The sequence below is a fragment of the Rhagoletis zephyria genome, unplaced genomic scaffold (genome assembly GCF_001687245.7).
Source record: "Rhagoletis zephyria isolate East Lansing unplaced genomic scaffold, Rhagoletis_zephyria_1.1 Rzeph_scaffold_06687, whole genome shotgun sequence".
Taxonomy (NCBI): Eukaryota; Metazoa; Arthropoda; class Insecta; order Diptera; family Tephritidae; genus Rhagoletis; species Rhagoletis zephyria.
The window spans coordinates 577-13,850 of NW_016163770.1; the positions used below are offsets into that span (position 1 = coordinate 577).

Sequence of the window (13,274 nt, forward strand, 5' to 3'; positions counted from 1 at the left end):
CCTGGTGTGACTTTACTTGATAAATTGAACTTGTCTAAGTTTGATTGGCTGGAAATCGAAGAGTTTGAAATGCTGCTGATTGAGTTCCAGTGTACTTCAATATGGACTAAAAACTTTGTCGAAACAAGGAACGACTTGGAATCAATAGAATAAGATATACCATAGCCAATTTGGTCGAAAATGCTAATACTAAAATTCTAGAAACTTCGTATTCAATTCTTTTAAAAACTTTTATACGATTTATAGCTGAAATACAATGCTGGCGAACGGCGAACTCACCACAGCGAAATTCGCGCTGTCAAAATTAGAACACCCACAAGTATATGAAATTGAACACTGGAAAAGCGAATGCGAAGTTCGCTCGGGGGCGTTTCATGGCGATAGATTTATTTCTATCGCGCTGCTCTGCGATGACAGCTTTACGTGCCAAAGGTGGCCGTATTCCTTTTTTGCTTTCATAGTCTTAGAGAAAACAAAATAAACATGAATTATTTTGGCTGCTTGAAACATATAGTTTTGGATTCGTTAAATCTGGCTTGAAATAAAATAATTTAAACTAATCTCTCTTTGTTTTACATTTATATTTGTTATCATTTCCTCATTTCTAAATAAAAATATACCTTTTTTCTAAATCTGGTCACCCAAATTATACAGGTGACCAAATGGTATCAGCTGTTTTCGCTACCGCTCTAATTCTGTTTAAGTAGGCGAAATAGCTAGGCAAACGGTGAACGACAGCATCGCACGATTCGGCGATGTGTGCCGTTCGCCGATATTGTATTACAAGCATTATGTATCAATTAATGTCTCCAAGAACGGCGATAAGTCATGATTTATTGTTGGCACTTAAATATTACTATTTAAATATTGGGGATATTTCTGCATCACAAAGCAAATTTTTTATGGCAGTATGTATTTTGAATCACAATTAAAACATAAAATAAATGAGTAAAAATTTCACACTTACTGAAGTTCACTGAACTTAACAAGAATATCTACATTGTTAAAATAACACTCGAGTATGTTAAACCTACTGTCTTGGGAGTGAGAATACACCATCCCCTGAACCAGGCCGATTTATCTATACATTTTGAATTTATCTACTTTTTTTACTTTCAGTATTATTTCATGTTATTTACTTTTTAATATTAGATAGTTAAAATTTTTGGAGTTTAATTTTATTAAAAAGTCTACAACTAAAATAATATTTAAAAAAATAATAAAATCAATAATTGAATAAATTTAAAAATATAAAATGAAAATTCCACTGGCTGTCGGGCTGGAACCCATAACCTCGTGGCTCGTCAATGCGCATTACTGCCATCTGTCAGGGTACAATTTTTATCAGGTCAACTGCGCTATTAAGTCAGATCAAAGTTGCCACCTATATATGCTTTTACTGACATCATACCTGTTGCTGGCAAGACTAGATTTCCACGTTTGGATAAATGGTTTGAAAACCTTCAGCTCTTAGCCATCCCAATAAACTGATAGAATTCTTCCAATCCTCATTTTTTATACTGCACCCGGCACGAAAGTGGAGACGTTCTTCTGAAAAATTTTATTCTAGGTTAGGTAAGGTTGGGAAGACGCGTACGAATGACTCGTATTTCCACTCAGAGGCAGATTTGACCATTGTGAATGCCCTCTGTGAGTGCCAGGAGGGGCATATCCTTCTAACCGAGGTTAATCGATAATCTCAGTAAAAGGCTGTCAAACCCTTTACTATCCCTGAGGAAACTGTGGATGTTCGATATTTTCACCTCCGCTATCCCAAATGCTTGAGACGCCTTTAGTAGAGAGCTGGGCATTGACATAAAAAGTGGTAAATCGATTCCTGGACACCCTCATCCCGACAACTTATGCAGAGGAAACTTGCTGGTATACGCCAAGTAATTGAGCATTGGTGCTATAGCACAGTGCCCTATGATGATACCGGTAAGAGCCCTAACTGCAGATTTGTTTAGTGTCAATAGTGCAGAGATCTTGAGACCTCACAGTCGTTCCGATTGATCAAAGGTCATTGTGATTTGTTCTTCAATCCCCCTTAGCAGAAAAGAAATCGGGGCAGTAGGGAGTTGTCCGCTTCGTTAATTTGCATTTCCAAGCCGTGTCTAGCCCTATCATCGGCTATTTCGTTCCCTTCTATGCATATTGCTATATCCGGGAACACAGCAGAGAGTAGTTTTAACGTGACTCAGCGAAGCTAGCGTTGCGCGACATTTCCGAACTGCTTTCTACTTTACCACCCTGGAGCCCAATGTTTTCAATGCCGCCTGGCTGTCAACGAATATAATGATGTTCCCTGACAGATACTTACTATCCCACTTGAGACAAGCCGCCTTCTCTATGGCAAGTATATCTGCCTGAAAGATACTGCAGTTATCGGACAGGTGGTATGATTGCCTAATTAGAGCACAGACCAGAGCCGAATCCTTTTTTCATCTTTTCCACCTGCAATCTTTCCGGGTTGGAATTGCCTTAAAACTAAAGCCCCAGGATAACGTGAGGTAATCAGTTTCGACATCTAAGTCGGCCTTGATTCCGATACGCCGTAAACTATTAATTACCTTCAAGACCGCTTCGTGACCGTAGTTAGTATGCTCCTACAATTTTAATTACCTTAGTCTAAGGGCCCCTTTTGCGACTTCCCCCGTTACAAATACTTGTCTTGGCTCCAGGTAAAAGATCGTGATCAGCCTTTCTTGTGGCGCGCTTCTCACGGCGCTTGATACACCGAAACTTTCCACTTATTCTCAGGTTGCTATTTTTATCCAGTGCTTTCCACCAGACCAGCGATCCATAGGTTAAAATCTGTCAGATGACTGTGAATATACCGTGAACAATATGCGTTGACCGCCTTCAGTTTTAGTACGCTGCTGGGCATTTCTTTCTCTTTCCTCTACGCTGTGCCTCCACGTAAGTTTGGTGTCAAGGATAATACCTTAGTATTTCGCCTCGGAGGAAGGCTTAAGACTAGCCCCATACAGCTTTGGCAAAAGGAATTTCGGTTTTTTGTTTACTTGTGAACAAGATAAGTACGGGTTTAGAAGGGTTAACTCTTGGCCCATTTCGTTTTGCACAGTTGAAAACACTACCCAGTGCCGATTCCATCAGCTCACTTATTGTTGGCTAGAATTTGCCGGAAATTAGTATAGCCAAGTCATCAGCGTAGGTAACTATCTTCGTTTTCCTATCTTTAAAGCTTTGTAACGGTTCATTTAGTACCAAGATCCACAGCAGGGGTGATAAGACCCCTCCCTGCGGAGTTCCCCTTGTATACTAAGTCTGTAGAAAAAATACTTGTACCAACCATATACATACCTTTTAAGGATTAAGTGTCGCTATATTGAGTTCACTTGTATTTACTTTGGTATATTCAGTATTTTTTTAATTTTGATTACCAGCCAAATATATCAGTAGGCTTTTTCCAAGCTAAAATCGAATACCACCATGGCTTTTGAATGCCCCAATCCGACCCAAATTAAAACCAAGCAATTGTCCTCCTATTATATACACAATGTACCTGTTTTATTTAAATATTTGTATGCATGTATGTATAAAAAATTAAGTTCGTAAAAAATCTTAAAACTTAGTGCTTAGAAAACAACAACACACACGCTTTCGAATCTAATTCTAATAATGTAATCATTATGCTAACATTGTAATCGTATTGGTTTGTGATTGAAAATACATAAGAGAGCAAAAAGGAGAAAGAGAGAGAGAGATATATATAGTAAAGGACATAACTGTATGTGTATGTAATTCTCGTATAAATGTACGTCCTTCCATCGATACTCAAATTAAAAATATGTATTTATTTATAAGTAATATACTGAATGAACCGTTAATAGCGATTATGATTGCGATTATGATATGGAATATTTAATATTACTTTTTTTTTGTGTGTGCCAGAGTAATAATTAAATGCCATGCCATAATAAAAGCAATTAAACGGATATGCAAAAATACAAATATTTATATATTCAAATATATATATATGTATGTGAGTATGTATGTATGTTTATATGAATTATCAAAGAAAAGAAGTAGCTGATAGATGCAAAGCGGAAAAATAACGTAATGTAATATTAGCAAAATCATTTCAAAGTAAATAGTCGCCTTGGACGATATCCAAAATGCTTTCAATGCCTGCCATTCGTCGAGCTTAGTGCGGATAATAGTTACCGTAATGCGGATCAGCAGCGAGCGGATAGCTAGCATAGGCAGAGCTATGTGCCAAAGCTGGATAGGCTGCAGCAAAATGTGGGCCAGCATGTGCAATGGGTAGGGGAGCGGGTGCTGGTGCTGGGACTGGAATGTGTGCTGGAGCGATTGCTATTGGATAGGAAATGGCTGGTGCCTTCACGGCTACTGCTGGGCCGATGGGTGCGGGTGCTATGGGAGCTGGAACAGGGGCGTGGGCGACTTTGTAAGCAATGGGTTCCTTACGCACAACGGCATTGAAGCCATTATGCGGATCAGCGGTATAGTCCACAGTGCGCTTGGTGCCATCCGGATCAACAAGTGAATAGCTGCCCTTGACCACATCGCCATGACGCGTCTCATGTTGGCTCTTCGAATCGCCAGTGTAGCCATCTTGAATGTCATAGCCGAAAGAGTATTTTGGTGCTGGGTCATAGGGTTCAGGGGCAGCCGGTGCTGGTGCTGGTGCTGAACGGATAAGGAACGAAGAAAAGGGTATTCACTTTTTGCGTTCAAATACAACTTTATATAAAACTGAATAGTAGCTTACCTGGTGCTACATATGGCCCTGGAAGAGGTGCATGAGGTACTGCATAGGGTGCATAGTGTAGCGGTCCAGCGCCGTGTGGTCCATAATGTGCGGCATACGGGCCAATGACACCACAATGGGTTAAAGCAAATGTTGCTGTTATAAAGAGTATCTGAAAATAAAATAGTTACATATTAAGTTTACTGAAAGTCGAAAGTAGATATTGGAAGACAAACATAGAGATATTCCTGCTTGGGCATTTTTTTCCGAATTAAAAGCTCAAGGCATAGTTATAGTACTTCCGAGAAAAAGTTATTAACTCAGTTGCACCGAAAATATTTTGAGGAATATTTTTGGGTGCTCAAAATAAAATATCAGTCGAGGTGTTTAAACATTTGTCTAGTGAAAACCAAGCCGCTAAGGAAGAAGTGCTGAGCTGATTTCACCTCGTCCTGCAGACAGCTGTGACAGTAGGGACCCGTAATGATATTAAATCGCATCGCATCGCATTACATCTGTAAGAATTCAAAGACGGCGTTTACCCCTAGAAAATCTTAGTCAACCACTGGCCAAAAATACTTCGCAACTTTACATGCCAAGGCATTTGTAAAGCGATGGCTGAGCCGGCCGTAAGCCCATGTAACCAGGAGTGGTACGAAAGTGGCAAAAAAAATTCCATGCGCTCCCTCACCGTGGAGATGACTGCAAGGGTACCGTATGTAGCCAATTAGACAGCTCTTCAATATCCGACATTATCACTGTATCCAGGAACCCAAAACAGCTTGCATGTAAAAAACCCTTAGGCAGGTGCGATCGTGCAATGAGCGATCCAAGGGCCCTGAGTACCGTTCTAATCCGTAATATACTGGTGCGTAGCCATTTGGCTGTCAATTTTAAAGCTGCCACCTCTGCCTGATGGACGGTGCAGAAATCATGAAACCCGAACCTAAGATAAATATTGGAGCTATGTTTTAAGGACATTTTTGTGCTTATTACTAATCTGGAAGTATAAAGTTTCCAACAGGCCCCGATTTAGAGAAAAACGAGGTCAAAAGATGATATAACCTTCCAATTAGGCTTAAATTAAAGCTAGAATCTCCTATCCCTGAAAATACCATCGATGCATCTTGAACTAATGGTCGCTTATGTATAGTCATGTATTGACCAATAAAATTAAAATACTGGAAAATTATGTTACTGAAAACAAAAATTGCGCCAAAATCAGTTTTTACAGTTCAATAAAGGACTATAAGTGACCTTAGGGTCAAAGTGCAGGGATGGTATTCTTAGGGATTGTAGTAGAAAGTTCAACCCTTAATTTAAGCCTTAGTAAAAGGTTGTATTATTATATAAAAGGTTGTATTACCTTTTGTTTATTCAACATCAAAATACCTTTCGAATGATATACATATGTATACATATTTGTTTATAGCTTAGAACTTCCAAGTTAGAAATAATGTTTAGACGCAAAAGCGATGTAAAGAAAACACGTTTGCCTTTTTTATGTATGTACATACACATAGGACATTCCAGCGAAGACAACACCACAGATAAAAAGAATTAAGTGCGTCTGGACCACACTGGAGAAGTGAAACTTACGTTACAGGCGTATCTATTTTGTCTCATAACCAATATACATAGATACTTATGTACATACATACCTACATCTGCCTTTGCTTAAGGTTACCTTTTTTGTCTTTTTTCTATCTACCTCTACCCCTGTTCGTTCTAATTACATTTATGTTATTCTGTTTTCAACAAAATCGGTAAATATTGACAACATCTATAAATATCGATAATAAAATCGATAAATATCGATAACAAAATCGATAAAAATATCGATAACAAAATCAATAAATATCGATAACAAAATCGGTAAAAATTACCGCTAAATATTAGTTAAAAATATCGTTTACAAAGTCGATAACAAATCGATGAAAATATTGATATAAAAATATCGATTATTTTTCATATTTTTATTGAGCTTTGTACCACGATTGTTTATTAGGAAAAATTGAAAAAGCAACAAAGTGTAAGCGGTAGAAGTTATAGCAGCTATTTCGGAGATCACCACATCTCCTCATCAGACTTCTTTTTTCTAGACTTCAGCAGGGATTGCCTTTATCTTTTCTTTATCTATGTTCGTAGTCCTTTACTTTCATTCTTGTAGTGGTATTTTTCTAAGTGTTATTCTTTAATCTTTTATTAGAAAATTTTTGTTAAATTAATACCATGTGCATACACACAAGAAGCACGTGTTTCAACCCCAACCCTTTCCGTTGCATCATTTCCGTTGCACCATTTTCGTGTGCAATTTCCTTTGAATTTGCCAATTTACTCCCAACCAACTAACCGCCGCTAAAGAAGTTTCACTTCAAACAAAATGTAATGTTTGGGAGTGAAAATATACTCATCTTTTTCCACTTCATACAAGTAAATACGTGGTATTTATTAAAAACGAAATTCTTGCTAAAATCAATAAACAGTATCTGTAATAATATAAAAAGACCAAATATTTTTAAAAATATTTTTGCATTAAATGCAAACTCTTTTTTTGTAAGGTTTGTGTTACCTTGCACTTAATAAACATATTTATTTATATGCTTTTGTGTGTTTTGTTTTGTTTGTTTGTGCTTTGAAACTTAGAGTACAACTTCACAAAATGTTTTTCATGCGTTCAGAATTGTATTCTTAGGGTTTTGATGGCCTTTTTAAACTATTCACAAGTTAGAGCTCCCTTCACGTGGTCAAAAGGGCTTAGCCACCTTGCACTCCAAGGCCTTTGCCCAGCGCATGCTGAGCTGACTTAACGCCCATCTGTCCTGAAGTATACCGCATGAGGTCAGTGGAGCACCCAGACCTTGAGCAATTTTCAAGTGTTCCCTGCATTGGAAAACTGTACAGTGATCCGGTAGCCTGAACCTTAGACTAATGGAGAATTATTTTCTTTTTACACTTTTGAATAAAAACAAAAATGCTATCAGCTGTTAGGAAAGCTTGAAAGCTTCTACAAAATTTATGTTCGCATGCCATACGGGATATTTTTCTCTTGTGAGAGAACAGTTGATATTTCACTCTTTCACAGGAATTTTGTTGCTAGACAAATAGAGAGATTTACCTAATTTATGTATAGACATATATATTTGTTGGTATTTTTTCGGCTGATTTGGTACATTTTATTTGCCAATTGGTACAATATTAAGAAACGCATTTATCATCCCTGGGATATAATACTTACTTACTATAATTTTCTCAACAATAATAACTGAAAATTCGCAAGGATACCCAAGGATAAAATTCAATATTTTTCAATTCTACAAAATTTTATCTTTTATTTGGTAGCCATATTTTTATTCTACATACATTACACTAAATTTTGTATATAAGTTTTTGAATTAATCATATATTTGAAATTTTCAAGTCCTTTTAAAAACAATCTTAATGTCGGAGAGAAAAACTAAATTAACCAAATTAATTAATAAATTGTATTTCGCATAAAAATGTCTTAATTTAATCTTAACTTATTCTTTGCTTCGTCTTAATGCCATGTGAAGAAATTCATACTATTCCATAAAATCAATAGTGGCAGTATAACTGTTGTTTAATTTTTTAGATGTTAATTAGGTAGGCCAATTTGCATACATATATATAAAAGCAAAAGAAATGATTATTGTATTTATTGATCAGATTTGGCTTCTGGTTACAAAAATAATACCTTTTCGGAGAAACACCTCAGAGATATCTTATTTTTAACCAACTTGAAAGAAAAGGAGAAAGTTATCAATTCGTAGGAATAATTTTTATATTTACAACATACAAATAAGGCACTATTCACACTTGTGGTCAGCTGATTAAGTGAAGTGACATTTTGACTAGTTTGGCAATTTTTCTTTTGTTTATTAATGTTTATATTTTTTTTAATAAAAGTTTAGCACTTTACCTAACCATCCCCACATAAATCGTTGTTTATATAAATTTTGGGTATGCAGTTTTGAAGCTTATTAAATGCAGTTTTGAAGCTCAAAAAATGCACAACACCGCCAGCAAAAAAAAAAATAATATTAAAAATCAACGCGATTTTCTACCGTCTTGAAATTTGCACTTTAATCTACTAATAATTAATAAGATAAAAACTGCATACACACAATTTTTCTAAAAATTCTTGTTTAAAAATTTTAAAATTTTTGCAATTTGGTGGAGTTGTTAAAGTTGGTTGAATTTTCATACAAAGCCTTTTATAAAAAAAAATATCAACAGTAAACAAAAAAAGCAAAGTAGTCAAAATGTCTCTTGACTTAATCAGCTGGACACAATGGTATATCCTTCTTCTTTTATTGATTTTCATAATTTAACTCTGCGAAAAACGCGAGAAGTACTTAGAAATAAAATAATTGTTATAATGTAGGCACGCTAAAATGACACAAAACCGCCGAGACACTTAAACTTAAATGGAGTCGTAGATTACGTATCTGTATGCCTTTTTTCTAGATCAGGTAATTTTCTTAAGATATTTTCATTTTATATTTGCATTGCGAATGAAAAAATGAAAATTTCAATATGTAAAATGTTACTCATGCGCCTTGAAGGATTATGTACCAGGATGGCCATGTACGATATGGCGTATGAGTAACATTACTTCTACTTCTTAATAAAAATTTCATTTGACCCTTTTATGACCACTCCGATGCCCGGGCAAGATCAGCCGTAAGCAGTGCCTTCTCCACGCAACCCGACTCTGCGGATGTGCGACGAACCCTTTCCGGATTACTCGTGTAATCATTACATATGGAACAAAATCAAGAAAAAAAACCAACACCAGCAGCACGCTAGTGGACTTTAAGAGGAAGACATAAAGCGGTTAGAGAAATAATAGCTCCTCACTTTCCCGCAGTCAGATAAGACGTTGCAAGTACGCCTGACGACGCCAGCCAGAAGAAGGATAAACCTGCTTGAAGAAGTCAAAAGGCTCTCAAATAAACCCATTTAGCTAGACATATGTGCGGAATCTTTGGATGCCTTAGCGAAGACGCACTACCGGATCCGCTTCAGTATCCGTAAGGCTAGAAGGCGGTTATTCCTTGGTAAGGTTATCCCCATAAACGAAGATCTGGGGTTGATGGAGATGGCGAGCTTCTCCTGGGTGTGAAGCTTTCTGCTGACCCTGACACGAAGAATTAAAATTGACCAAATTAATCTGCAGCACTCGAAATGCATTACAAATAATTTAGCTGTTCTCCTCAGTGAGGAGGACATAGATATTAGCTTAATGCAAGAGCTCTGGTTCAAGAAAAAGACAGTCATTGTACTAAACGTAAAGAACTACAAATTATACTTCAAGAACGTATAAATGCATTCCTTTGCTTTGATTTCAGTGCAGCATACAGATCACTGGTGAAGGTCAAGACCAAGGACATAATAACCAAAAACTCCAGACAAATTATTGTTGTCGGCTGCGATGCGAATGCTAGGAACCTAGTCCTAGGTAGTACTACAGAGAAAGATCGAGGTGAATCACTACTACAATTCCTGCCATTGACTACGAGAGTATTCACAATAGTAGAATTTTAAGTAATAGGCGCATTTGCAATTTGTGTTAAACATCAACCAATAAAGTCCTTAATTACGCAGGTAAATTATCTGCAAGCTATATTATTCGTATAACTACATGAATTCATTCCATGAGCTTTTAAATCTCGCAGAGCTTAACTCATTAACGATATTTTTTTTTTATTTCGATGTGGAAACTTTGACTTTTCAAAATTCGTATTGATTCAAGAAAGAAAAGAATTGCAGTTCTTAATTTTTAATATTTTTCGAACATATTCGCACTAAAATTCACATAAATAGCATATGGCACTTCTCTTAAAAGTCTTTAGTTTTATTCATACATATTTAAGCAGCTTCAATTCAAATAATTTTCTTTAAAAAAAAAATACTTATTTTAATCACACCTTTAACATCAACATCCTGCCACTACTTCTCGATATCCTTCGTACACACGCGAGTCCTGTCCAAATCCGTTAATAAAACGCGCTCAAGACGCGTTCAATAGGCAAAGAAACCTCTTCAGCCAAGACGTGAGTATTATCACACGCAACCGAATACAAAGCAAAATTAAATAATAAATATCAACGCGAAAAACCACAAAACAACGAACTTTTATGGACAAAATCAAGCCGAAATCAAATTGGCAAACCGATGCTGCGCTTGAAATTTAAAGACTGTGAAGCGAGGCAAATGATTCTTGACTTTTATATGCAAGTGCCGCAACTAATGTCAACACTTGAGCAAAGCGGGGGGAAGTGAAGACAAGTGGCAGCAGCAGCGGCGGGCGAACATATCAATGCAACAAGAATGCTTGAAGCACATGGCGCTATGCACCAAAAAAAAAAACACAAGTGGTTACAACAACAACAGCAATGACAATGGCAATAGCAACAACAACAACAGCAGCAGCAGAGGCATTACTTGGTTATGTAGCATCCAGCATCTTTAAATTGCAACGACTCAAGCTCAAGCTAGCTCTCCACGATCACTGCTGGCAGTTGAGGACACAAACCGGTGCATCGGCGCACTGGCATTAACTGCAACGATAAAATTGAAATAAAATAATAATACATACATATGGTAACTTGTATGTACAAAGAATACAGCAATAAAGTTGGGTTAGTCAGCGAGCGGCACAGTTAAATTGTCCAATACTAACAATGCGCTAATTTAATGCGGCAGCTTTCGGAAAAGCGGTAAATAATTGGAAGAGCGTCGCGCAGTCGCTGCCACAGGCAAAGCAAGTTTCAGTTTTGCTTGTTCATTGTTTTTTTTTTTTTAAGGAGCGGCTAAGGGTCCAGCAAAACACTCAACCAGCACAAAATAAAACTTTGGAGAAGACCAAACAAAGAAAGACTCGAAGTGGAAAAAACGAAACTTGAGGAGCTGGGAAATCGCACAATCGATTTAGGCAAATTGTGCGCATGCAACATGCCACACCGTCAACAACAACAGCAGCAACAGCAACCAATGGCTAGAAGAACAACGGCAGCAACAACGACGACGACGACGGCACAGTGACGTAAACGAATTTAACCAAAGTCATGTAAACCGCACACCACGACCTGCTCTGGAGTGCGATGTCAGTTGGTTAGCGGTTGTATTGCCCCGTCGACAACACCACCAACGCTGTCACACCAGAATAGTTGCCGCATGTGTTACAGCGAGGCGAATTGCCAGACACGCTGCGCAGTATCGCCTTGCGCCTGCACACCCACTAGTGTTGCCACGGGCAAATCTTTTCACCTACCAAAAAACTAAAAGAGCTAGTCCAATAAAAACAAACTTGCAGTGTCCTGTCAGGACGCCAGTCCGAGTTCAAAGACTCAAGACTCTCTGGGTTAAGTTCAAGGAGTCTTTCGGAGTTCACCTGGTAGAACTTATGAATCTCTTTGTGGGCAGCAATCCGAAATTCTTCCCAGTACCTAAATAGCTTTGCAGTGTATCCTTTAGATGAACCGCAGAAGCGCAGACTTCTCTGGAATCTTCGTCCAAGTACGTTTGGACCAGTACTCCCGTCGTCCATCTTCGAACCTTCGGTATACCATACTTGCGACCTTTCGTCAACCATAGTTATTATCGCTTCACAGCAGTCCCCTTAAGGGATTCTGACTTTGTAGGGTTTTAGAAGGATAACTCGTCATCCACCAGGAATGCTTTGAATACCACCAAATTACCCCGAAGATCTACACTTTTCATGCTGATCGTATTACTGTTATTGTCGCGGAACCTAAATGGAAAAAAACCTACCAGTTTGGGTAGGAACAGCAGATGTGTGGCAACACTGGCAACCTCCCACATTTTGGCACTTGAAGCGTCGGCGCGCAAGCATTTCGGCTAACTAATCGAGCAGTGAGCGCGTCTATCACGGCAGCGTCTCATTTCTATTGCATGTTTTTATAAGGCACTTCTTTTTTTTGCTTTTTATAGTTTTTTCCCTCTTTGTTGGTGCAGGTTATTCTTCCGTGAACCTACTTGAAGGGTTCCCAGCTGTTGCCGCGTTGTCTGATTGCGGTGTGTCGCATTGCAACGTCAATGCTTGCCTAGCCCTTTTCGATTTTATTTTTTTTTTTGCATATAAGTTAACCATTGACTCTTTGCCAATGACTTATTTTTTCCAATTTCTCACATTTAATTGAAACATATTTTGCATTTACTATAATTTCGATTGAATGAAAATTTAGTTGTTATGCGGACTTTGATAAAGTGGCTCATTTTTCAAAGTGTTAACGACTTATTACAAATATCGAGCTGGAGCTGGAAGTAGATGCGATCACAATGGGAGTCTTTGCTAATAGAGAGGGGGCGTTTGACAACGCAGGCTTTGACTCTAGCCGTTGTACCACGGCAGAGGTTGTGAGAGGATGCCTTCAGGACAGGGTGCTCTCACCTCTCTTGTTGTGTTTGGTAGTGGACTCCCTATTAACGGAAAAGCAAGACTTCATTCGCATCCAAGCTAACACGCATGTTGTTTATGTACCGTCATCAGGTA

At 37.8% G+C, this 13,274-nt stretch overlaps 1 protein-coding gene across 2 annotated transcripts; it reads right to left on the minus strand.

Moving 5' to 3' along the window:
• Positions 1–3,509: 3,509 nt before the first annotated feature.
• On the minus strand, positions 3,510–11,014 carry LOC108373432 (larval cuticle protein A3A-like). Of its 2 annotated transcripts, none has more exons than XM_017629308.1 (3): positions 10,687–11,014; positions 4,757–4,907; positions 3,510–4,668 (listed from the first exon to the last, which is right to left on the minus strand). In XM_017629308.1, exons 1-3 carry the CDS (start codon positions 10,699–10,701, stop codon positions 4,169–4,171), a joined length of 666 nt encoding a protein of 221 aa, XP_017484797.1. In that variant the 5' UTR covers positions 10,702–11,014; the 3' UTR covers positions 3,510–4,168. The 2 variants fall into 2 exon arrangements, with proteins under 2 accessions (XP_017484797.1, XP_017484796.1); XM_017629307.1 differs by having other exon boundaries at positions 3,510–4,674.
• Positions 11,015–13,274: the final 2,260 nt, after the last annotated feature.

What these genes read in the sequence shown, in the direction of transcription:
- LOC108373432 (XM_017629307.1), bottom strand. An exon ending in AGGGCCATATGTAGCACCAG is followed by an intron (nt 4,675 to 4,756) that starts GTAAGCTACTAT and finishes TTATCCGTTCAG; the next exon opens with CACCAGCACCAGCACCGGCT.